Source organism: Echinops telfairi, unplaced genomic scaffold (assembly GCF_000313985.2).
Source record: "Echinops telfairi isolate 266 unplaced genomic scaffold, ASM31398v2 ScPeMD7_70;HRSCAF=299, whole genome shotgun sequence".
Lineage (NCBI taxonomy): Eukaryota > Metazoa > Chordata > Mammalia > Afrosoricida > Tenrecidae > Echinops > Echinops telfairi.
In genome coordinates this window covers 39,478,738-39,505,830 of record NW_022103968.1, presented here as the reverse complement: position 1 = coordinate 39,505,830, position 27,093 = coordinate 39,478,738, and the positions used below count along the sequence as shown (strand labels likewise).

At 40.5% G+C, this 27,093-nt stretch overlaps 1 protein-coding gene across 1 annotated transcript; it reads left to right on the top strand.

Annotated features, from left to right (window-relative positions):
• Nucleotides 1–6,995: 6,995 nt before the first annotated feature.
• LOC101641607 (lipase member N) lies at nucleotides 6,996–25,822 on the top strand. Its single transcript, XM_004701359.3, has 9 exons — nucleotides 6,996–7,103; nucleotides 7,776–7,893; nucleotides 10,379–10,577; nucleotides 12,057–12,166; nucleotides 15,733–15,869; nucleotides 18,543–18,689; nucleotides 21,694–21,765; nucleotides 23,080–23,151; nucleotides 25,589–25,822. Exons 1-9 carry the CDS (start codon nucleotides 6,999–7,001, stop codon nucleotides 25,820–25,822), a joined length of 1,194 nt encoding a protein of 397 aa, XP_004701416.1. The 5' UTR covers nucleotides 6,996–6,998.
• Nucleotides 25,823–27,093: the final 1,271 nt, after the last annotated feature.

Sequence of the window (27,093 nt, the reverse complement as noted above, 5' to 3'; positions counted from 1 at the left end):
ATTTGCACTGTGCCCACATGTCATATGGTATTGTGCTTTTGGTAAAAGATTGCAGCTAAATATTTGAGCGAAGGTCTTTTTTTCTGGATAATAAAATTGAATGATGGAGGCAGAGGCCAAGAACTTGAGAGAACATGTTTAATGATTCAGCGAGAGAAAAAAGTTTGGTGGACAGATATTAAAATCAGGCTAAACATATGACACAAGTGGTATATTTGGATCATGTGCTACATGAGAATCAAAGACTCCAGTCGTAAAATTCAGGGAGAAGAAAATAATACAAGACTGACTACAGAGATGCAGATCAACCAGTCACTTGTATCTCAGTGATAATAATATTGATTACAACAAGTCTAATTCCCCATAATATTGGGTGCATGCTGAAATGATAGTATTTTTATGCATTTGTTTTAAAAGACACTGCTAATAAATATTTCATGTGATTTATGCATTTTCAAAATGTAGCTACTCATTTTACACTTACAATTAGCTAGATACATGGTGCAAATTATATGTCTTTTGGACAGCTTTGCTATAGGGAAATGAGTAAGGTACTTGTGTCCTAAAAATCTGATTAAGGGCAAAAAATGTTTGACTAATCATATATTTATAAGATTTTTAAAAATATATGGAGGGATGAGAACATACACTCTGAAAGATAATAATTAGTCCAGTGTAGGAATGATGTTGTACTTACTGCAATTTAATTTTAAAATAGATCATGAATTTTAAAATTAATTTTCTTTAGTAAATTTCTTCTGTCTTATAAGTTTTACTAGGAGCCTTCCTAGTCAAACTGTGACATATACTGAGGGAGAAAGATGGAGCCCTTCTACTGTGTAAAGAGATACAATGTCAGAATCTCATAGGGGCAGTGAGGGTTCAGAATCTACCAGGTCTTAGAGGGTTCCCCTGAGTTGTAAAATTGAAGGAGGAAAAAAAAAGATACAGGACTGATAGTACAGAGATTCAGGTCCACTAGTCACATGCATTGCATTCGTTATAATATTGATTATATATCAACTCGGCTGTGAGCTTTTGTTTTTTCCTTTTGATATAAATTTTCTTATAAACATATTTTTTAATGTTCATGTAAACACTTAAGAGCATAGAAGTTCAGTAGACTTTACAGCCAAGCTGGTTGCCTATCAAAGTAAGACACCTGACCTGCAATAAGTACACTAGAGGCAATCAATTCATCATTAAATTAATTAATCATAATTGTTACTATTCCTCAAGACCTAAGTTAATTTTCTATATTTCTAGATCCATTCATTCATTTGTTCACTCTCTCAACAAAGAGAGGGATGAAACTAAGAAACTTTACAAAGATACTCTCCTACTATATGCCAGTTACCTATTTTCTGGGGTCCCAAAGAGACTTAAAGGTACTTTGATAAATATTGAACACCCAAAAAAACCAAAAATAACTCAGTAAAGAATTGAGAGTTTGAATTAAAAGAGCCAGTGTTACTTCTTTAGATATTTCACGCACAACTTTGTGATGAAAATTGGTTAAGACTGTGTCTACAACTAGATCCAACTTGAATTTCTGGCTAAGTCCTCCAAGTTTGTTTGTTTTTCATACACAATCTTCATTTGAATATACCTCCTACAGGCATTCAAATACAAAATGAACTCTAGAGCACACCGTGCATAAATTGAGTGAATGAAGCAAGCAGTGAGGCAGATGACCCTGATCAGAGGAGATGCTAATATTTTCCTCCACGTAAGGTCCTTCACCTCTGTTCTCACAACTCTGCCCACTGCTGCTCACATAGTCCTGGTCCTCCCAGTGCAGGATGTGAATGTTGCTGTGGACAGCCTCCAGCACCTCGGACAAAAACTTCTGACAATAACTTCTCTTTAAAATGTAAGTGATTTTTCCCTTTGAGCATTTGGAATTGGAATGGGGTATGTCCAATTAGTTTACTGTGGCATCTTTTGGAAAATGTATACTGTTTACATCATAAATGTGCATCCTTCTTATTTATATTCGACGGAACTTTTTATTTGTCATTTTTCAATGTGGACTGGCTGGCTTGAAGATGAGTATGGTGTAGTGGAGCTGAAAGAGAACAAACTCCACTCCAAAGGGCGAGCTCAAAAACCGCATTGTTTCTTAGAGAACTCAGCAGCATGGTCACTCTTATTTTAAGGGGTAAGCAAAGGGAACGTCAAAATGTAATTTTAAAGTGTCTTTCCTCAAGCTAAAAGGTGCTAATAAATCATTTCCACATATTCATACACATGCATCTCCACTGATCCCTGTTTGATTTTCAGCATTCACAATGAATTACCGAAATTAACTCATGAGCAAAGGACAATTTCCACATCCCAAAGTCTTACTCCAGGACAGGATTTGCCCTAAGACTTAATGTATCAAATTATTCCTTTTTTAAAAACTGGCATTGATTTCTATTTCATTGGTTGCAGCTTAATCTTGCAACACTGAGTTACTTTCAAGGGATAATTGTAATTCCTTTGATGCCAAGTAATGTGTTAAGAAAAAGCAGTCTTGGGGTAGAGAGAAACAAGCCAACAGGGCGGGGGGGTGGGGGGTGGGGGTGGGGATATAAACACTGCAATATCAAATGTTCTAAATTAGAATAGTTACAGGAAAATAAAAATTATTGACACAGACTCCAAAATCAGTGCACTATGTCCAAATGAGCATTTTCATCTTGAAACTCAAGTGGGCAACAATTTTCTCAGGCAAAAATTTGATCCTTGCATAAAGATAACAGAAAAGCCCAGGCCTTCTAATAAGTTCTTGCTTAGACTACATTTTGCCTGACATCCCTCTCTAGTTTTAACTTCATCTAGTTTTATGGAAATGTGCAAGGGAAAATAAAGTTCATAAAGAATGGAAGCTGTCATTTTTATTGCCTGGAGCTGGAGAATAAGTTCCTATTTATTTGATTTTAATCCATTTCAATGCATTGAATATTTACTAAACTAGACATTTCACACAAGGAGAGTGAAAATAAAACCACTGGGGAAATGTTTACTTCATTTATTTGAGACAGCTTTATTGCTGTAGGAGCATCAGCAATGGGAAGTTGGAAGAACTATCCAGATTCTTCAGATAACTCTTAATATGGTGAAACAAATATGAGAAGTCTATGGTGTAGAACGTCTTCCTATATTTGAGCTAGGGTATAATCTAAAAGCTCTAAGAAGGTGAACTATATTCATGCTATTTTCAAGGAAGCTATGGCAAGACTTCAACATTAATAATAATAACTCTGCATTCTCCATTAATCGCTGAAGACTCCATTGAAGTTCTGTTAAAATGGCTTTAGACTAAGTTCTTACCCATTAGTGATTGCTGGCAACTTCATGCACTGCTGGCATGTGCTGTCACCTGGGGCAAAGCATGGCTGAGTCTTTCATGAAAGACAGAATGAGTAGGGAGGGTCCCTAACGGTTTGACCTTTCCCCTTTACTGCACATTTGTTTAACTGATAGGCATTTCTATACCCGCGTGGAACAGATTCTATGATTTGGATAAATATGAACAATATCATTGTTTCAAGATTTGAGGATCAGCCCAAAGTCAAAGAACTGAAAGTCTTAGATCCTGTTGAATAGCAGCCTAGTTTCTCCTGCCTTCCTCATGGTGGAGGTCTCCATTCATTTTCAGATTTCTTAGACTTACAAAATGAAAGAAAGATGAGCCTTTCTACCCATAAAGAGCAAGCGGGGTTCAGAGGTATCATGACTCCATTATCTCCTCCGACATTCATTTCACCTCGCCTAATGAACCCAATCCTCTAGCAAACCCACTGCCTGGAGTCAATTCCGTGACCCTATAAGGCAAGGTAGCACTGCCTCAAAGAGGTCCTAACATTGTAAGTCTCTATGGATGCAGAGTGACTGTCCATCTTTCTCCACTTGAGTGGTTTCTAACCGTTGACCATGGTGATGTGTTGAACATTAGAGCACCTGAACCATTATGTGGCCAGGGATCTAACCTTGCTTAAACCACACCAGAACCAGTCAACTCCACAGGCTTTGAGTCGATTCTGACTTATAGAGACGCTATATGGGGTTTCTGAGAGTGTCAAACTGTGTGCGAACAGATAGCCTCATCTTGCTTCCTTAGAGTGGCTGGAGGATTTGAACTACTGGCCTTGCAGTTAGCAGTCCAATGCTTACCTGATAGCACTACCGAGCTCCTACTTTGCTTAAGCAGTGGTCAAATAGTTTGTGCTGCCAAAATTGGCAGAAGGGTGAATCCCTTTGTTTTGTGGATCATTTCGGTTCTAAACTTATAAGCTCCAGAGTTGAGTGTCAGAAGTGGTTTTCTTCTCAGTTGATTGAAAATCATTCCTCATTTGAATCACTATTTTGAAACTGTTGCTGAGCCTTCCAGCAGTGACAGGTCATTGAACCATGAAGGATTCAGCCAAACTGGTTATCTGATGCCATGGAGCTCATTATTTCCCATCCTACTAGTGGCATCTGGTATATGGGGAAGACGCCCTGGGTATGTGCCACAGCCCAGCGTTTCCTCATTCTGCAAGCTTCCTGTTGCTCATCTCTCTACCTTCTAACTGTCACTACAACACTACGCCATTCTTCAGCCTCAGGCCAAAACCAAAACGTTCATAGCTTCTTAATAACCACGAGTCCTCGGGAACAGAAGAAGCTCGACTGACAGGGTAAGGTTCAAGCTTAACACAACCAGGAGGCCAAGTGGAATGGCATGTAGGTATCAAGGCTCTGCATCGAAGTTGTCTGTCTGAGTTTTCTATCTGGTTCTGTCCCCTGCTGCCTCTGGAACCAGGGGCATGTCTTAACTCTCTCTGCACCTTTGTTTTTTTCATTGATAAAATGAGAATAGTAATAGTACTTACTTCATTGTATTTCCATGTGGTTTAACAGGGTTTCCAAGATGGTAAATCTTTATGGAAGCCCTCTTTCTTCCAAAGAGTGGCTGGTAGGTTAGCAGCTGAGCATGTTTACCATCGTGCCACCAAGATTCATTAATAAAATCTATGAAGTATTTAGAACAGTGTCCAGCACAAGGTAAGCATTCCATAGCTAATAGCTATTACTCTTTTTAAAAATTGCAAATTTATGTAACAATTACAGATATAAAATTATTTGCAGCTAACTACTATACAAATGTATGGAAAGTGATTTCGTTTGAAAAGCAAATTCTGAGTTTTGGAAGCCATTTATTGGTACCAGTAAAGGTTTTGTAATCCTGCTCTCCGGCTAGTTCTTAGAGTGAGAGCAACGGCAGAAGCATGTATTAAAAAGTTACACCGTGCCGCGGGTTTTATATTATGTTTCTTAATCCTGACTATAGCCGTACCATGTAGGTTATTTTATATACTAATTTACCAGCAAGGAATCCAAGAGGTAACGCTATTAAATAGCTTGCCCCAGGTCAAAAAGCATGTTCATGGTGAAGCTGGATTTCTCTTTGAGGTCAGTTGAGTGCAGCACTTTTGAGCCACGTATACTACCTTGTGCTCATGCCAGCTGGCATTTAAAGAGACATGTTTATAAACCTGGGTAAGGGCGGGGGTGATGGAAAAATCTTCATGCTGGGGAATGGAAACATGTCTGTGGTTTCCAACAAAAGATATAGTCATATCGCTATAAATTGTTTGCTGGGTGAAGCTATTGGTTTCACGGGGTACCTGGTGGCATGGTGGGTTACAAGTTGGGCTGCCAACCGAAAGGTCAGCAGTTGACCACCCCCAGTGGCCCTGTGGGAGAAAGACGAGACCTTTGACTCCCATAAAGATTTACAGTCTCAGAAACCCACCCGGACATTTCTACTCTCTCCGGCAGGGTTGCTATGAGATGGAATCAGCTCGATGACAGTGTCTGGTTTGAGGGAGACCATGCTGGGAAAGGGTTCCATCTTTCCATTTTGCTCTGATGTGGACATTTCTGCACTGAAGTTTTAGGTTTTGTGAGGGTGGGGAACGAGGGGGCTGTCTGTGAAAGCTCCATACTGGGAAGCTATGAGTCGGAATGGACTCCCGACCCACGCTCGTTTGGGCAGCTCACCAGTGAGCAGCATCTTAAAACCATTGAAAGGGTCTGATTAAAAATAAAAATTTAAGTCCCCTTGCTAGATTTACTTTATTTTAAAAGACATACCAAGTCAAGATCATTTCTGAGAGATCTATCACAGGCAGTCTCCGGGTTCCAAACAAAAGTTCCTAAGTATGTCTTTATATCAGATTTATTGGGAAATCAGACAGGGACATGGGGTTCTTCTTTAGCATCACTTTGCTGAAAGCAAGGGAGTCCTGGGGCATCATGGCGTAAGGATTGGGCTCCTAACCAGCTGCTGCACAGGAGAAAAATGAGGGTTTCTACTCCTGCGAAGAGTTACAGTCTCAGAAAACCACAAGGGCAATTCTACTCTGTCCTATGGGGCATTCTGAGTTGGAATGAACTCCCCAGCAGTAATTTAGTGCAGGAAAGATCTGCTAGCCTTCTCAACTATTGAAACCTTGTTTGCAGTAAGTGAACAGGAGATGGTGGCGAGTGTGTTACAAGGAGGGATCAGTTCATGGGAGCCTTGGTGGCATAGTAGTTACATCGCCCAGCTGCTAACCGGAAGGTAGGTGAGCACTGCTCTCCAGCTGAGGAAAGACGTGGCAGTCTACTTCCATACAGAGTTACAGCCTTGGCAACTCCATGAGGCAGTTCTGCTTAGTCCTATCAGGCCACTGTGAGTCAGAATCAAACTTGAACTAGTGGGCTCAGTTTGGGTTATTTGGGGTGGGGTTGGTTCCATTGTTTCAAGATCAGGGAAGGGTGCATCACATTAAAGGACAAGCATGAGTTGTCTGACTTATAAACCAGGGACTGCCTGTAATAGTTCTCCAAGTTCACTCACTCTCCCAGCTTTTTCGGGCTATTACTCAAGTGATTATTAGGGCACTGTTTACATATCATTAATCAATTTACACTGAATAAAATAACTTGTGAATATTACATGTTTTATTCCAGCCATTCCCAAGATGTGGCTGCTTCTAGCAACAACCTGTTTGATTGTGGGGACTTTCAATGTCGGAGGACTCTTTCACTGGAAAAACAAAGTGAATCCTGAGGTGTGGATGAATATTGTAAGTCATGGAAAATTCCAAAGAACAATAGATGAAGCAGGATTAATTGGTGGTGAGAATATCAAAAGCTTTTGTTACAGCAGGAAAACTCTCATAGAAAAGCAGGTAAAACAGAGCATCTTGACCAGGCAATGTTTTGTTGCACATAGGATCACTGAGAGCTGGAGCCAACCCAAACGCTCCACCACCACCAAGAGTCCAGCTAAGTAGATCAGATCTTTTGGTAGCATAATAGGACTTTCTAATAACAAAAAGCAGAATTGTGGTTGTATAGACCATCCCGGGTTCTGAATGTATACATATTTGAAGAATAGTAGACCATTTCGAAATTATATATGAGTGCCCCTTGATGGTCTCTGGTTTTGTTATCTTTAAATTAAGAATGGTCCCAAAAGATGAATTCGTTGGGAATCTGCCATTGTCAGAATAGCGGACCAATATTGAAATTCTTCACCACCCACTAACATTTATTTTGCACTAGTTGATATTTTCTAAGAATCAACTTAATTTTTACCCAAAACATATGTACTAAATTAATTTCACAGTTGCTTGGGTGGGGCTACAGATTTCAAATAATTCATCCCCATAAGTGCACACCAGTGCTGTGTTCTCTTTCCTGTTGATAGCCTTTGCCGAAGACAGTCCACTAACACCTATGTTTTTACTGCACAGAGTGAGATCATCATGTACCACGGCTACCCCAGTGAGGAATATGACGTCATCACTGAAGATGGGTACATCCTCGGTGTGAACAGAATTCCCCATGGGCGGAGAGAGGCTAGGAGCACAGGTACAAGATACACCTCTCCTGAGAAAGAGGACTGGGTACGGTCAAAACTCACTGCTGCCTGTATCTCAGAGGAGGGATGGACTCTTCAAAATGGATTTGAATGATTGCATTGAGCTTTAAATGGTTAACAGGAAAGCGTAGTCATTCCCACCCTTTGAATGTGCCATGACAGGCCTGAACCTAAAAATAACAAAGGGCACGCCAGATCTTGTTGGCTACAGTCAGGCTTGCTCAGCCTACAGTCTGTGAGCTCATTACGAATTGTTGGTTTCTCATAGGGAACATTGTGTTATCCCAGAGAGAGGATTTCCTGTTTGTTGGAAGTGCATTTGTTGGGTTATCCAAGAGAACCCCCTGCTCCCACCTCATCAATGGCACCCCCCGGTGGGATAATAGATCTAGTGAAACAACTTTTGCCAAGAAAGATAGTTCTCAAGAGCAGATGTTTTATGTAATAGAAGAACATGAAATTAAAGAAGGCCTGAATTCTAGAATGTAAAAGAGCCAGCGATGCATCAGTAGGGTACTAAAATTCTTTAAAAGTGACAAGCAATTGCAAAAAGGTTCAGAAGAGAGAAAGAGTACACAAAATATCTGCAAAGGCTCAGTGGTGATGAGTCCTTGACAGAGAACCCTGAGGTGGAGTCAGCTCCACTCCATTGGCAACCAACACCCGCAAGCAGATCCTGAACGTTCACTCTGAACCTCCTCGCATGCTTCTGACCCGCCTCCCCACCAGAGAGGTCTTTGTTACTTAAAAGGTTCAGGAGGAAAAAAGAAGGAGTGACATGTGGAGAAGGTGATCAGACAGCATAAAGAATGCCTAGTTCAATCTGAAGTTCAGATAAACAATAAACATTATAAGTCCCATAGTAGGACATACTTACAGTGACGAGTTAGTGCCTACGTTTAGGTGGGGTTGGGCATGGTGGTGGAGGGGAGCAAGGAGTGCTATTTTGTTTTAATTTTTGTAGTGTTTTGCTAAATCTGGTAATATTGCTATTGTTGTTAGATACCATCAAGTGCATTTGGACACACAGCAGCCCTCCCTAAGCACAACACAACAAAACACCCCTTCATCCTGCATCATCCTCACGATTGTTTCCATGTCTGAGCCCATGGTTGCAGCCACAGTGTCAGCCCATCGCGTTGAGGGTCTTCCTCTTTCTCTCTGCCCCTCAACTTTACTAAGCCTGGTTTCCTTGTACAGGGTTGCTAGTTTTATTCATTGGATCTCCTTGTACATGGATAAGCATTATCCCCTCCCTGACAGCACTGTACTTCAAGGTCGATCTTGAAAGGTCTTTTTTGACTATGAATGCAATGCTATCCCCCTTGATTGTGCTATCAGACAAACTGGCAGACAAGCGGTGGAAATAGGTAGATAGAAATGGTTTAAATAAATAAAATAAATCAATGAACCCTCTCAGCAGCCCTGAGCAGGTTCTATTTAAAGTTACCAAGAAGAAACTGAAGTTCCACAGATTACGTAGCTTGACCCTAAGCCACAGAACAGGGACGGAACCAAAATGTAAACCCAGGAAAGCTAATTCAGAGCCTGTGCTCTTAACCAGGAAACCATCAGGCCCTGACCGTCAGCCCTGATTCTGTGCATCTCCCTGACTATTCTCTTCCCAGGGAACATGGATAAACTTCATAGGGGACTAGTTCATGTCCATCAACACTCACTGCCTTTTTCTCCCTAGAAAAGATGTAAATGAAATCACATAGCTTATGTTTCCTGAGTATACACTTTGTATCTGCTGCTTTGCAGAATGGCTTATCTGCTTTATCTCTTTAATCCCTTATAATAACTCTATGCGTAGCTATTATTTTGATAAGCCTCGTTTTACAGATACGGAAACTGAAGCTTAAGGGAGGTAAGTAACTTTCCCAAGACCACTCTACAGACAGCGAATAAAGAAGACCGAGGGAGAAAGGATGCATTTGAATTGTGGCGGTCGCAAAGAATACTGAAATCACTGTGAACTGTCGGAAGATCAAACAAATACCTTTTAAAAGAACAGCTAGACTTCTCTCTAGAAGGGAGGATGGCAAGACTTCATCCCCTGTACTGTGGACACGTTATCAGTCGTGACTGCTCTCTGGAGAAGCGCATCATGCTTGGTGGAGAAGTAGGGCATTGAAAAAGAAGACGCCTTTCAACAAGGTGGTTGACCCAGTGGCTGCAGCAAAGGACTCAAACATAAAAGCCATTGTGAGGATGGTGCCGAACTGGACAGCGTGTTACTCTGTTGGACATAGGGCTGCTATGAGTTGGAATCGACTTGGTGGCACCGAACACCAACCAGCAAGCGAGGTACAGAGCTGAGACTATAATGCTCACCACTGATGACAAGGAAAAGGAGTGGATCCTATTGTTTGGTTTCCTTTTATCCCCGTGTGTAGGTTTCACACGTGTGGTTCTATTTTGTTCCTCATGCTATGTTTATTACTCTCTCTGCATCTCCCACTTCTCTTCCAGGTCCTCGGCCAGTCGTGTACATGCAACATGCCCTGTTTACAGACAACGCGGCGTGGCTGGAGAATTTTGCCAATGGCAGTCTTGGATTCCTCCTCGCAGATGCGGGTTATGATGTATGGATGGGCAATAGTCGCGGGAACACTTGGTCAAGAAGGCACAAAACACTCTCAGTGACCGAAGAGAAATTCTGGACATTTAGGTAAATTATTTCTAAGAAATACCATGAGGAACGTTCAAGGCAATTCATTGACAAATAGTACTAATGCTAATTTATCAAAATGTGTGATCAATACTTGTGCTATTTATAGTTTCTATTAACATCTCTAAGGAAAGAAAGAACAAGAAGCTGTGATTTTCTCTGACTCTCTTACAGGCAAATTTTGCCATTTTAACAAGATGACGTCAACACCCAGTCCTGTATAGCCATGAACTTGTCCAAAGGGACAGCTCCAGAAATGGCTTATGTCCAAAACATGCTTTCATTCCGTCAATATTTATTTCATATCTACTATATTCACTGTTCTGGGCACTGAACATTCAATAATAAACAGGGCAAAGTCCTTTTATTCACAAAATTTGTATTCATTCCAGTGATGCCTTGACAAGTTATTTCTCCTGGGGAGGCAGTCAACTTTGCAAACATGTTGTGTCAACATTATATTTATGCAGAGAAACTGTGGTTGAGTCCATAGAGACAAACATCATTAGAAAACTGGATGAGGTTTGGTCACCTATCTGACTCATAATATAATGGTATAGGTCATAACAAACTGTGGAGAACCTTTGCATTCCATTCCCATTGCAGAATATTCACCTTACCATGTAGAACACAAACAAGAGGCAGTCCTTTTAACATTACAAGGAGCTACTATGTGGCTTAGAGTCAGGAAAGGTGTATGTCAGGCTTGTATCATTTAAGCACATTGTTCAGATTGTTCAGCGAATCATCTGCAAAGGTGGACTATTTGAGAAAGAACTCTACGAAAACTTCTCAGCTAGCAAATAGGAGAACGGATTTACAAGCTGTTTCGTTTTCAAAGCTGGATATTGAAAGTCTCTGAGTATTGACATTCTGCGGGCAAGTCAAACAGCGTTGAAACAGCAACAAATAAAAAACCACTGCTCTTGAGTAAATTCCATCACATCGTGACCTTATAAAGAGTTTCTAAGGCTGAACATCTTCATGGAAGCATAGAGCCTCATCTTACACCAGCATAGCGGCTGATGTATTTGAACTATGGCACTTGTGGTTAGCAACCCATGTTTACCAAACACCACCGCCAGAGAGCCTGAGTTGCCATCAAATGAATCCGAACTCGTGGAAAGCCCATCAATTACAGGGTGAAGTGCGCTCCTTAGTGTTTGTGCCACTGCGGGGTGTGAGCTAAAATATGGTACTGGGTTTAGGGGCCATTGAACCGATTTCAACTCATAGGAACCTGACATGACAGAGTAGAATTGCCTCAGAGAGGTTTCTAGGCTGGGATTTTCATGGAAGTAGATTTCCAGGTCTCTCTCAGAGGGCCACTCAGGGATGCTAAGCCCCATGTAATTGAATAAATAATTAAACACACATCGACAAAGTAGAGAGCCCAGGTTTCTGAATGTCCAGGAGTATGCACATGCTCTTAGTTTTAAGCACAGTTGTATTCATAAGCCCCTGTTTTATTTTTTGCAGTTTTGATGAAATGGCCAAATATGATCTCCCAGGAATAATAGACTTCATTGTAAATAAAACTGGTCAGGAGAAGTTGTATTTCATTGGACATTCACTTGGCACCACCATAGGTATGTTTACATGGGCAAACACTATTGGAGTTGGCAAGAGTTCACCTTCGATTAAAACAGCGCTAGTGATATTCACAGTTTCTTGACTTCTCTGTCTTTGGTGGAGTAGATGCTCTGATTCCCAAAGTAGAGCGGTCATCCCTACCTGGGTGCCAAGGCGCTGTGAATACGCAGGGGAAACCTTTCCCTGTCTCTGGCTACAAGGCCACATTTTTCATGATGATGCGATTTCTCATGTAACAGTAACGACCCATATCCAGAGAAATAATTCCAAAAAGTACCTTTCTAGATCCCCTAAGAGCTAAAAAAGGAAAGCTAAATGGTTTGAAATATCTCTGAAAAAATGGTAAATATGTTTCAGTCACGCTTTCCACACAAATCACCTGTAGTGTTTGTTACTAAAAGGGTGGGGCTTATTTTAATAAATTGAAAAGAATTGGGTATATTGGTGGGTTGGAACACAAAAGCTTATTTTAACAAATAAAAAAAAATTTTTTTTAGAAACTCTTTCCAGGAGCATATAGCCTCACTCTTGTCTCTCAGAGTGGTTGATGGATTTGAACTGCCAATCTTGTGGTTAGCAACCTAAAACATCCCACAACACCACCAGGGCTCCATACTTTGATTAACCAAATTTCTGAATTCTAAATATAATCCAGAATAATCATGTGTCCCTTTATGGAATAGCATGCTTTGTGTCATGTGTCCAGGTGATTTTGTTCCCAGAAAAGTTTGAGAAACGGAGTTTGGGGGAATAGGAGTGGAGAGCTTCCAGAGAGATGTCTGTCCTTGTCATTAGTGCCCCCATTTACTTCTCAGCCAAAGACACAGCAGTCCTTAGAGGCGGGCAAGCTGCCTTTTCGGAGGGCTGACCCTCCTGTCAGGCCATTGTCATGTTGTCACAGTCATCCTTGTGACTATCTGCTCGGCCTGTGTCCAGCGCTTGTTGAGAGATGCTCCGAATATAAGTGGCCCATGCATGGAGGCCATGTTGAGTTGAGTTTATTTACTTAGCCTGTGACTTAAGACGGACGGCCTGGATAATGTACGTGAGCACAATGTAGAGAACAGCGTTTAACGTTCAGGACCCTGATCTAGGCGACGCTACTTTTGTGAGGATTGCCTTGATCTTTTGGACAGGAACCAACAATCCTCCTCCAAATAAAAACCTAAAGGCATTCATACGAATGAAAATTTGAATGTGCTAACATTTTCCGTTTTAAGAGACTGGGCCATGTCGAAGCCAATATTTCAGCCTGCATTTTAAAAAATAAATAATTAAAACTGCAGGAGACAATAGTTTTATAATATTCATGTTATCAACATTATTGTTAACAGCAAGCAGATCCTGATAGACACTTTATGTTTATCCTCAGGCAGCTTAATAATATCTTGGAACCAACAGCAAATATCAAAAAGCATAAATCAAATGATGAATGGGAAACCCCCAAATGCCAGTAATGGCCAAGCAATTATTCTAGAATAGTCACACTTACTGAGGCCTTTACTGTATTTCTTAGACTGTCTTCAGAAAATATATTCCCACCAGCCTATGCAACCACGAGGTGTCGAAGGGAGCAGGTATTAGGCATCATCAGAACAAAAAATCTTACCATAGTGAATGATGGGGGGAGTGCGGAGTGGAGATCCAAAGCCCATTAGTAGGTCACTGGAGATCCCCTTGCAGAGGGGTCTCGGGAAGCCAGTCAGGGTGCGATGTAACAACAATGAGAAATACAACTTTCCTCTAGTTTCTAAATGTTTCCTCCCCGCTCCCACCACCATGACTCGAATTCGACCTTGCAAGTCTGGCTAGACCAGGGGATGTACACTGGTACAGATAGGAACTGAAAATACAGGGAATCCAGGGTGGATGAGCCCTGCAGGACCAGTGGCGTGAGTGGCAAAACAGGGAGGGTAAAGGGAGAATGGGTAGGAAAGAGGGAACCGATTACAGGGAACTGTGTGTGACCTCCTCCCTGGGGGACAGACAACCGAAAAGTGGGTGAAGGGAGACATCGGACAGGGCAAGATATGACAAAATACCAATTTATAGACTATCAAGGGCTCATGGGGGAGGGGGGAGCGGGGAGGGAGGGGGGAAAATGAGGACCTAATGTCCGGGGTTTAAGTGGAGAGAAAATGTTTTGAGAATGATGTACAAATGCGCTTTACACAATTGATGTGTGTATGGATTGCGATAACAGTTGTATGAGCCCCTAATAAAATGTTTAAAAAAAAATTTTTTTTAATAAATAAATAAATAAAAATTTAAAAAAAGAAAATATATTCCCCTCTAATCTTCAGAACATTCCTACTATTATTTTCTCTGTTTCATAGAAAAGGAAGCAGAAGTGCAGAGAAATTGAGTTGCACAAGCTCTCTTATCTTATACGAGGCAGAACACTGATCCAAACCTGGACAGTCTGACTTCACCAAAGGAGTGCTTGGCACATGTGGAGAAACTATATGGAGGAGGACAGACTTGGGTTGGATCTGGAAAAATAACAGGGACTTAGATATGCTCTTATTTCTGATCTGCAAAGAAAATTTGGTCATCCCTGCTCTGCACTCCATTTAGGAAACGCCATTGGTATTTTGGGTATTTATAGGACATTTAGCAACCATAGCCCCAGCCTAGTATATGCCAATGGAGGACTCTAGACTATGTGATCACCCCAAAACTCATCTGCACAAATTTCCAAATGTCCTGTAGGGGGTGGCATCACTCTACGACTGGTTTAGCGTTTATGTACTTGTATCTCAATCAAGTATTTCAGTTCATTTTTATTTTTTTCTAGCCAAGATCTTTTAAATATTTCAACAAGAATTTCAGCAAGGACTTTCTATGGTGGAGACACACACACACACACACACACACACACACGCGCGCGCGCACGGACATCTGAAGGAGGTTACATGGGGAAGCAAATTACGAAGAAACTCCCCACACCATTCCTTATATTGTGCTTACCTCTCCCATCATCGTCATCCTCTTCCTCAGCTTAAGCCTCAGCCTCATCCCAGGCTATCAGTGGTTGCAATGCAATCTGTAAAAGCACAGAGCGAAAGGAGGCAATTGGTCCTTGGGCAAGTCTCCCACTTTGGAAGCCAGGGAAAAATCTCAAAGCTGGGTAAACAGCTGAGAGAGTGAGAAAGGAACTGGGATGAATAATTGGATGAAACTTCAGAAAGGAATGATTGTCTTCTCATGAGCAGACTATTTGTGTTTAGAACCCCGGGACTCCTTCTGGCATCTAGGATTGCAAGGCAGCAAAATTGTCCACAGTTCACACAGTGGTAGCTGCTTTAGAAGCATCTACTTTGTCTTTCCCAGACCAGCTACTCCACTTCCTTCACCAGGGTAAGTTCTCCATCAAGAAAATCAAGGGGGACATAGGAGTAGAGAGATCTGAAGGCATCATCACAGAGTAGCTTCGAAGTGTCCTACCAGCCCCAAGACCATTGCAGGAGAAGGATAGAAAGAAATACCAAAGCCAAATTCTACTTCTGTTAGCATGGCCTAAGTATCTTCAACCTGACATAATTGTCTCTGGTTCTCTCAGGGTTTATAGCCTTTTCCACCATGCCTGAACTGGAACAAAGAATCAAAATTAATTTTGCCTTGGGTCCTGTAGTCTCATTGAAGTATCCCACGGGATTTTTTACCAGGTTTTTCCTACTTCCAGATTCTGCATTCAAGGTAAGCTTCCTCTTTTGCCAAAATTTATCAGAGGCTTTATTTTTGGTCACAGATCTTTACTATTATATATTTTTATATATGATATTTTAAAGTCTTAGGGAGTAAAAATAGGAAATTGAGATAGAATCTATAGAAATCAGAATGTGGATGTTGCTGTGTGTGTGTGTGTGTGTGTGTGTGTGTGTGTGCTTGTCCTTTTCTTACGGCTGAGAGCTCCCACCTACATTCAATATATTCAGTCAAAAGCAGAACCGAATATATGAGATTCAAAAGGAGTATAGAAAATCACATTAAAATATCATGGGATTTATTTCTTCATTTATTTGATTTATTATTTATTCATTCATTTAGTTTATTATAAATTTAATTTATTCATCCATGTCCTATGATCTTTTTAGATGAGCCAAAATCTATCTCAGTAGGAGGTCTACTCACAAGTTTTCTTGCAACATTCATTTGGGCAGGTCCGTGGATTCCCAATGCCTACATGGACTCTTGGAATTATGCATTACCATTAATGCTCTTGATTTTGATGTTAGATGGACCTGGCAGATACACCGCTTACCTATAGTAGCTTGTACTAATTTACTAAGCCAGTTCCAAAGTTTCCAAACCCAGTCCTTTGTTCAAAATTGTGATTTGGGTAAACGCTTATAGAGGAAATGTGTTTTCTACTCAACAATTCACATATACTCATGTTTTATTTGTGCCATGACTGCATTCCCCACTATGTTACCAGCACTGTTCCCAGTGGCTTCCTGTGTTTACCATTTCCATTTGCCTTACTTTCCAGTCCCTTCCTGCCATTTTAGCTTTGTCCCTAGGCAAAGGCTGCTCTTGGTGTCATATGCTTGAACATTCCAAGGATGGTGTACCTCCTTGGAGCGACCGTTCACCTTAGAGATCTGAAAATCAAGCCACAGGGTTGAGTTCCGTTCCAGGGCTTAAAGGTTGTTTAAAGGTCAAAGTTCCACCAGTGTCTTTCAGATCAGTTAACCTGGTCTTTTGATGATTCTGAGTATTGTTCCACATTTTTCTCTTACCCCATCCAGGACTTTCCCTTGCGAGCCCAATCAGAGCAGTTAGAATACGTAGCTGGGTGCCATCTAGTTCTGCTGGTCTCCAGACAGTAGAGGCTGGTTTGTCATGGTTCATAAGTCCTTTGGGATAGTTTTTTTCCCAGTATCCTTGATTGTCTTCACTCTTTGTTGCTTCCAATTGTAGGATGCAAAGTCTGCCTTGATGCTCAGTTATTTAGTCAAATAGCTATTGGTTATTTTCTAAGGATTGGAAAATTATAGCTTGAATGGCAATTTAGGCTTGGGCTTTATTCATTTGAAGGTTTTTCCTTGCTTCCCATTTATTTTTGTGTTTCTAGAAAAGTCTGCCACAATGAACATAATACTTTGTTATGTTTATCCATGTCATTTGGGATTTGGACTGAAATAAAGTCCAGGAGACCAGTTAAGAGCTCATAGTTAAGATGACGAATCCTGGTTAGCATGGTAGTGTTGAAAATGGAAGCTATTGTACTATCATGTGTGAGCTCCAAACCCACTGCCATCACGCTGATTCTGTCACAGGGACCCCACAGAACAACGTAGAATGCCCCTGCAAGGTTCTCTAGATGGCATTTTTTTAAAACTGAAGTAGACAGCCCCGTCTTTCTTCCATGGTGTGGGTTTGAACTGCTGCTCTTGCAGTTAGCCTCCTAGTGCTTAACCTACTGAGCCACCAGGACTCCTGATGCATGGTCAAGAAAAAAGACCTTGTATAGGGCCTATTCATTGACTTGATATGAGTTCTCTTGGTCTGGTTACCCTAGGCACAAGTGAGCTCATTTCCTTTGGGTGTGGTTGATAGCTGTATTCAACATGTATTGACATCAGTTCATTTTTTCATTTTTAATGTGTTCTACATTCAGGAAAAGTTGAGCAAGTTAATATGTTAAATTCAGAGGAAGACACCCTTATCTTTAAGCATGCAGATTTCTATGTGCATTATTTTTCCTGGATAGGTTGGGTCTAAAGCAAAGAGTGTCCCTGGTTCGTGTGTATCTCCTGCTCTTAACTAGCCTGTCACCTTAATTTCTATTCTCCTTACCCAAATTTTCAAAAGGTCTGTGGCCCCAGAAACTCCAGGGCCTCCACCAGATATTTTTACCCAAGCTTACTTTCTCACGTTCTTTAAACAAATCATCACATTTTCCTGTTCAGTACACCATTCTCTGCTTTATGGCAGGAGCTCCATCTGTTTGGGGACATTAATATACAACCCCAGTGTGTTGACAGGCAAGAGAAAATCCTATTTTACCTTCTTGTTCAAAGTCATATCTGACTGTGGGAGAAATTATTTCACTTTCGTTGATAAATGATAGATAACAACTGTTGGTAATCTCTAACTGGTCAAAATACCAGGCAGCTTCACCAGGGGGAGGTATTTGGGGATCAGGTCCTTTCTCCAGGCCCCTGTGAATAATATTGAGGATCTCCATGGTTACAGATGAAGCCATAGTCAAGCTTTCTCAATAACTTGGTCTCATTGACCAAAATAGCAAGTGTGTCTCATGTGAAGGATACAGTCAAGAAGTCTGGAGATAGTTCTTTGGAAAAAAAAAATATATATATATATTTTTAAAAATAAATATATATATTATGTTGCTTTGTTTTACAGTATCTGTTTGGCACTAAAGGTCTATTTTTAGAAGATAAATCAAAGAAACTATCTTTCATGAAAATTTGCAGCAATAAAATCCTGTGGGTAATATGTAGTGAATTCTTGTCTTTATGGGCTGGATCCAACCAGAAAAATATGAACATGGTATGTATCACAAGATATTTTTTAATTGAGACACCCTAGTTTTCTTTGAATTCATTTAGATGCATCTCGTTTATTGCCGAAGTTCTAAACCCTTTATCAGCGATTCTCTGTATATAAAGCAGACATTAAGTGGACCATGAATGCGAGGACACTATTAATACAGTGCATTAGGAAAGTAGAGAAGCATGCATAGGTGTTGGATGCATTTCATGAGTGTTTCCCTTGTGGATAATTTTAACTTCATATCAAACTTGCTACTTAGAAGACACGGGAAGAAGAAGGAATGACATTTTTGTGAAGATGCACCAGTCTTGTTCCATGAGCTGTCTCCTATTGTTTAGAACTTTAAAAGGAGGAGGAAAAGAAGAAGAGCATGAAGACAAGAAGAAAAGAAGAGGGGGGAGAAGAAGAAGAGATTGAATTTTCAGACCACTGTGGTTGAATGTAGAATCCTGGTGCACCAGTGAGTTAGTCATTGGATGGAGATTGGCAGTTCAAACCCACCAGCTGTTCTGCAAGAGACGGATGAGGCTGTCCACCTTTATAAAGTTTTATAGTCTTAGAAACGTGTACCAAAGATCACAGTTCTCCACCAGTTCGACCCACTCCTATTTTTTTTTAGTTAAATTTTCGTTTTTTTAAATCATTTTATTGGGGGCTCATACAACTCTTATCAAAATCCACACATACATCCATTGTGTGTCAAGCACATTTATACATTTGTTGCCCTCATCATTCTCAAAACATTTGCTTTCTGCTTGAGCCCCTGGCATCAGCTCCTCATTTATTTTATTATATCTTACACTGCCCGATGTCTCCCTTCACCAACTTTTCTGTTGTCCATCCCACAGGGAGGAGGTTATATGTAGATCCTTGTAATTGGTTCTCCCTTTCTATTCCACCTTCCTTCCACCCTCCCGGTATCGCCACTCTCACCACTGGTCCTGAAGTGATCATCTGTCCTGGATTCCCTGTGTTTCCAGTTCCTATATGTACCAGTGTACATCCTCTGGTCTAGCCAGATTTGTAAGGTAGAATTGGGATCACAATAGACAGAATGGGAGGGAAGAAGCATTTAAGAACTAGAAGAACATTGTATGTTTCATTGTTGCTACACTGCACCCTGACTGGCTTGTCAACTCCCTGTGACCCTTCCGTAAGGGGATGTCCAGTTGCCTACAGATGGGCTTTGGGTCCCCAATTTGAACTCCCCCTCCTTCACAATGATATGATTTTTTGTTCTTTGATGCCTGATACCTGATCCCTTTAATACCTCGTGACCACACAGGCTGGTGTGCTTCTTCCACGTGGGCTTTGTTGCTTCTCAGCTAGATGGCCGCTTGTTTACCTTCAAGCCTTTAAGACCCCAGATGCTATATCTCTTGATAGCTGGGCACCATCAGCCTTCTTCACCACATTTGCTTATGCACACATTTGTCTTCAGTGATTGTGTTGGGAAGGTGAGCATCATGGAATGCCAGGTTAATAGAACCGAGTGTTCTTGCATTGAGGGAGTACTTGAGCCCAATGTCCATCTGCTGTCTTAATACTAAACCTAAAAATATATGCACATAGATCTATTTCTGCATCATCCTATACATATATTTACATATGTACATGCCTGTATTTAGACCTCTATAAATGCCCTTTGCCTCCTAGTTCATTCCTCTATTTCCTTTTACTTTTCTCTTGTCCCACTATCATGCTCAGCCTTCATTTGGATTCCAGTAATTCCTCACATTTACATTGATCTTGATCGATCCCTACCAGGCCTCTTACACCCTCCTTGCCACTGATTTTGGATCACTTGTTGTTCCCTTGTTCCTGGGTTGGTTAACACCACTTCTTTTCCCCCACCTCCCTCTCTCCCATGTCCCCCCAGAACCATCAGTCCCATTGTTTTCTCCTCCAGATTGTTTATCCACCCTTTCTTATCTAGATAGACCTGCAGAGACAATAATATGCACAAAAGAACAAGACAGGGCAAAAGAAAACAAAACAATACAACAACAACCAAAAATGGCCAAAAAAATAAGAGCCTATAAATAGTTCAAGGTCTGTTTGTTGACTTTTAGGGCCACTCCTATTTTTGTGTTAGACTAAAAGCCATGAATAACTATTATTCAAAATCTTGTTACTACTAAGCAATGCTTTTTTAATAGTGTCTCTTGAAGAGTCAGTATGTTCAACTCTAGAATTGTGATTACTGTTAAAAGTTTCTAGGAACCCTCATGGGATGGTGGGTTACAAGCTGGCTGCTAGCTGAAAGGTCAGCAGTTTGACTCCAGCAGCAACTCTTCATAAAAGAGATAAAGCTTTCTGCTCCAAAAAAGACCCAAAGGGGTAGTTCTATTCTAGCCTATTGGGTCATTATGAGTTTAAATCACCTCCACAGCATTGGACATGTTAGAGTCTCTAACATCTTAATTCTGTAAAATGTTTACCAAAGTTGAATGAAGTACAGTATATTTGGAAGTTGTTGGTCATTAATTTTTATTACCGGGTATTTTATTTTATCCTCACAGGAGATTGACAAGTGAGTAATATGATTTTGAGTATTTTTAGTATGTTTTACTTAACAGATGAATAGAATAGGAATTCAAATGTTAAATAAATTTCTCAATATCACAAAGCTTCTAAAGGACAGAGTGGGACCTACATCTAGTTCTTCTGTGCTATTAGACTGACCTACTTGTTTGTGGCCATGGATGTGCATATATACAAGTGTACACGTGCACACAGCTTCTTTCCTACTTGTGTTTCTCCATGATTTTCATTGCTTTTACCTCTACTTCAAAGTTAGCAAAACTTCCCACAGCTCTATCAACACATGCTTTACAGTCATCCAAATATCTGACATGAATGCATATTTCTGGGTCATTTCCAAAACTTCAGTATTCTTTGTGTGATTCTTAGTATCCTTGTTCTCTGATCCTGAAAGGCATCATATATGTTGACTGAGGACTCATTCTTCCTAACATATTTTGGTTTTGTTTTTCTTCAGAGTCGACTGGATGTGTATATATCACATACTCCCACTGGATCATCAGTACAGAACCTACTACATATAAAACAGGTAGAGCCTTTGTTGTGGAAAATCATACCAATCATCGTTTTCGTTAGATACCAAAAGACAGCACTGGTTCTGTTAGCAGGACAGCGCTAGGAAAACTGCACCCTGTGTTTGTCTCTCTGTTGGTCACCGTCTTTTTGTTCTAATATTCACTGGGTTTTAGAGCAAGTTTGTTGTTGTTAGGGGCCCTCGGGTCAGCTCCAAATCATCGGACTCGTGCTGCAGAGAACCACGGACCCATCCAGCTCAGACAACAGAATAGGACCCTGCCTGGTCTTCTGTCATCTTCACAGTTGTTTCCATGTTGGAGCCCTTTGTTTCAGCCACTGTGTCCACCCATCTCATTGAGAACCTTCCTCTTTTTCACTGGCCATCAATTTCACCTGAGACTGATCTCTCCTGATAACATGCCCAAAATGCAGCCTCTTCTAAGACACATTTAGGCTGTACTTCTTCTGAGACAGATTTGTTTGTTCTTCAGTATTCTTCACAAATGCCACAATTCAAATGCAGAGTTGAATTGAAAGCAAACCAGTAACATAAACCTGAGCTTGTAAAATAGATTCTAAGCTAATGCAAGAGGTAAACCGAGGAAGCGCGGGGAGAATTGAGGCTTCCACAAAGAGAGAAATACTTGGAATTATACTTCCTCCCAATTACCATCCCTAGGAGCTCTGGGAGTGTAGTGGGATATGAGCTGGTGAGTTCATCACAATCCCTGCCATTTGAAACCACTCATGGAGTAAGATAAGGCTTTCAGTTCCAGTGAAGATTGATGGTCTTTAAAACCCAAAGGAACAGTTCTACTCTGCCCTATAGGGTTGCTGTGAGTCAAAATTGATGCCGGTTGTTTTCTTTTGTGTTTTCAATTACAGTCTCAGAAATCCTATAGACCAATTCTATTACAACAAGCTCAGCAGTTGGAAACCACAGCAGCTCCTTAGGAGAAAGGCAGGACTTTCTACTCCCGTACTAAGTAACAGTTTCGGAAAGCCAGAGGGCAGTTCTACTCTGTCCCCATGGTTGCTCTGAGCCTGCATTGACTCGATGGCAGTGAGTTTAATTGTTTTTGTTTTGCTTTTCAATGCTGTCCTGCAGGGTTCCAAGGAGTCAGAATTGGCTCAATGGCAGTGGAGTTTTGGTTTGGAAAATGTCTTGGCGTCCCCCAGCTTTCACTTCGAACAAGGCAGACCGCTGTTTCTCTTTCTCTGTTGAACCTCATTTTCAAATGCCAATAGTGATTCAGAAGCTTAATTTTGTTGTTAACGCTTATGATTTGTAATCAGATTATTCTCTTTTTAAAAATTATTAACTCAGATGTACCGAGCTAATGAATTCAGAGCTTATGATTGGGGGAGTGAAGATGAAAACATGCATCACTACAACCAGGTGAGCTACCCAGATGGCCCGAGAATAGTCGTTTTGAGGTATTATTATAAGAAGTCATTTGGGAACTACAGTCCTACCTGGCCATTTGTGTCACTGGCGTGGGTTTCTCAAAATTAAATTAAATTTTATTCAATTGTTACTTTTCCCCTCTTTTAATCCATAATCACTGCAAAGAATTCAGAAGCAAAAGAAGCACATATAAAGGAGATTAGATCCTCTATAATTCCACTAGCTAGAGACAACTAGGTATATTAATATTTTGGTGTATTTCTTCCCATATTCTTAGTAGTATGTTGTTCTTACTTAACTTTGTATCACATACATCAATTGTGTAAAGCAACTTGTACATTTGATGCCCTCATCATTCTCAAAACACTCACTTTCCGCTTGGGCTCCTGGAATCAGCTCCTCATTTTTCTTTTTTTTCCCCTCCTTCCCTGCTCCCTCTTCCCTCATGAACCCTTGATAATTTATAAATTATTATTTTATCATATATTACATTGCCTGATGTCTCCCTTCACCCACTTTTCTGTTGTCCATCCCCCAGGGAGGAGGTTATATGTAGATCCTTATAATCTATTCTTGATACTAACAAAGAAAATCTGAATTCTACATGAAATCAAAAGCATTTAAAGAGTTGAGCCTTAATGTATTTTTCCCTTATAAGTTTATGCACCAAAATTTGTAGACATATTTAGATCTGTATTTTTTAAAAATTTAAACAATTTTATTAGGCTATATTTCACATGTCAAACAATTCAATAGTTCAATCATATTAATAAGAGCTGTACAATGATCTCCACAATCAACTTTAGAATATATATGTCCCTCTTATAACCATCTGCATCAGCTCCCGACTTCCCCCAACCTTCCCCACTAGACCCTTCGAGAAACCATCAATGCAATCATTGTTTCTCTTGCTTTTCCCATCATGGATTTCATATACAGGAAAACAAAAAAATACTCTAATTTGCAAGGCTATTAGTAAAGGCTATTAGAACTTAGTGAAGGCTATTCACATCCCTGCTCGGTGATCAGAGAGGGTTCACTAAAGACTTAATCTATGTGTGGGCCCTGCAAATGGATTTTGGGCTTCCATTGTCATCCATAACCTTCTGAAAACCTAAACTCTGATCCCATTCCTTCCTTTGAATTTGGATTTTATCATTCACAACCGTTAGATCACACAGTTGATGTACTTCTTCCATGTGGCCCCACCCAATCGACACCTCACTCAGATGCCTGTTTAGTCAAAGACCAGCCTTTATGACCCTAGACGTTATTCTTTCTAATAACCAGGCACCATCTAGTTTCTTCACCACAATTTACCAGAGCACTCATATCTTCAGTGACCTCATGAGGGCAAGCATCAAGCAGGGCCATGTAATAAGAGCTCATTGTTCTCATATTGGGGCTAGAATTATGTGTGAGACCAAAATCCACTCATATATCTACCATTTGTATACATGTCTGGTTCACTTTAGAGATATCCTTATTATTTTATGTTAGAGAACATTATCGATCATCCTCCTGGAGCATAAGATAGTTCTATTGATGATGTCATTAATTTAACCAATGGTGTAGAATTTAAAACACTGTTGAGAAAAGGACATGACAGGCTGGCTATGATCCTCAATACATGACTTTTTGACTTGTTCAAATTAAACTCTTAAGTGACTAGATACTATTTACATGAACAACGGGAGCTGATGATAGAACAAAACTCATTCTCCATGCCAGAACCATACTTACCAGATGAATACATGTCCTAATTAAAGCAAGGAGAGCATTAAAGAAATAAGTATATGATGATCTCCAGCCAACCATCACTGGGTACCCTCAAGGCAAAAGTGTGAGTCCATTAATCACCAGTTCTGTAATCTTGGGATGGCAGTCACCTGATTCTAAAACACTAGGGAGTTTCAGTCTTAAGACCAAGATCCATAGGTGAGCTTCAGGTAAAGTCCAGTTAACTTAGTGGGGTTTCCACATTAAGACCGTCTCATGTGGCCTATGGCAGATGATGGGAATCTCAAAACAAGGTCCACAGTCCCATCTGTTTTGTATCACATGGCCTAGGTCATCCAGGGCTGGATAACTCCTGAGTCTAAAGTGCCCAGTTAGGAACATAGTAGCGAGCATATTCTTTCCTGGGGTTCTATGTAAGTATTGTTCAGTGTTTTTTTCTTGATGGGAGGTTGCACCTCCCTGTTTACCCACCAACAGTATTTTTTCTTTTAATTCATCCCATTGTCTCCTATTTTGATACTTGAGGTAGGGACGACTGCGATTTTTTTCTTCCGATCTCCCACAGTGACTCCGAGAGGCACGGTCAGTTCGATGGATGGTCATTGCGCAACCTCTCTATTTGTTTCGCTGTGGTTGTTGCTGTGATTGTCCTTCCTCTCACATATGCCCTTTCTTCCCTCTTCCATAGAGCCGCCCCCCACTGTATGACTTAACTGCCATGAAAGTACCCACGGCTATTTGGGCTGGTGGGAAAGATGTGCTGATAACACCCAAGGACGTGGCCAGGATACTCCCTCAAATCAGAAATCTCATTTACTTCAAGCTATTGCCAGATTGGAACCACTGCGATTTTATCTGGGGCCTTGACGCCAATCAACGGGTGTACAGTAAAATCATAGCCTTGATGAAGGAATATCCCTGAATGCAATATATATGCTTTTCAGTTACAAGAAGAAACTTCATGAACAATAATAATTAGCGGTGATGTGGCCCTCCTTTCTCCTTTCCCCGCACCTTGGGGTCATGATCGTGGCATCTCAAGTAGGAAATATGAAAGAGTGCTCCTTTTTCTCTAAGAAATGTCCACATCAGAAATCGCAGAACCTAATCTCCTTCCGTGAGGAGAAATCATGTTTTATCCAAAAGAAGCCAACTTTCTTTGATAAATGTAAAATTGGGGGATAGTCTAAAAGGTTTTTTCTTTCCTGTTTCAAGTACTATCCTGACAAACGACCAACCGTGGCTTCATGGAAGTAATATTTTATTCCTATTCCATTTGCCAAAAGATTCAACATAAGCATCAGAACCCTAGGTTAGAGAGACAGTCCTTGCCAACACAGCCATTTAGAAATATATTTTGAGTGACTGTAGGTTGTAGCTTACCTGCAGCGACGACTAGAGTAATAGCCATTGTTTAGCAATCAAGCTATGAACAAAGCCCTGGTGCACATCAAAGACCCGGCAGAAAAGAATGTAGTGGAAAACTCATACAATTTAAGTGGTCCAGGGGCTTGTCTTTTGGTTACAAGCTAGAAAGATATCAAACTAAAAACAACGGCAGTAAATTGAATTACTATTGTAAATAATTCATCCTTGATCCGTTAAATTCATATTAACTTGAAAAATGATCTCTTGTTTTGCTCTTACTAATTGAACTTAGTAAAGCCCTGCTCCTGGAACTGATCAGACAGAGGTCAGAAGTAGAAGTGTACTCCTGTATTTGTATCCAAATAATATTTAACACAGTTTCAAGAAAGTCTAGCTTAAAACCAACAAGGAAGGCATTGGAACAATATAATCTTTTGCACCATTTACATCTCTAAAACATGCATGAAATTGAGTCTAGGATGTGGAACAAAGGTCAAAGAGTAGAGTGAAACACTAGCCACTTCAAAAAGATTGGAGTTTGCTTGTCAGTCCGTCCATTTCTGAATGGTGTGAACCCAGAGAGTTCTTTACCTTCTATGAAGATGTAATTAGTGACAAAAGGAAATACATTTAGACCTTCAACCATTTACTTTCATTTAAAACTGGTAAATGTAAGTTACTAATATTTGTATATAGAACCATAGTCTTAAAAAATACATTGACTGCTTGTATACCACATAATTGCTCTTTCCTGACTAATTCGTAATTGGTCATTTTAACTTTTTAGTGGCTTTCACAGATTTAAAAGCACTTGAGAAGCAATTA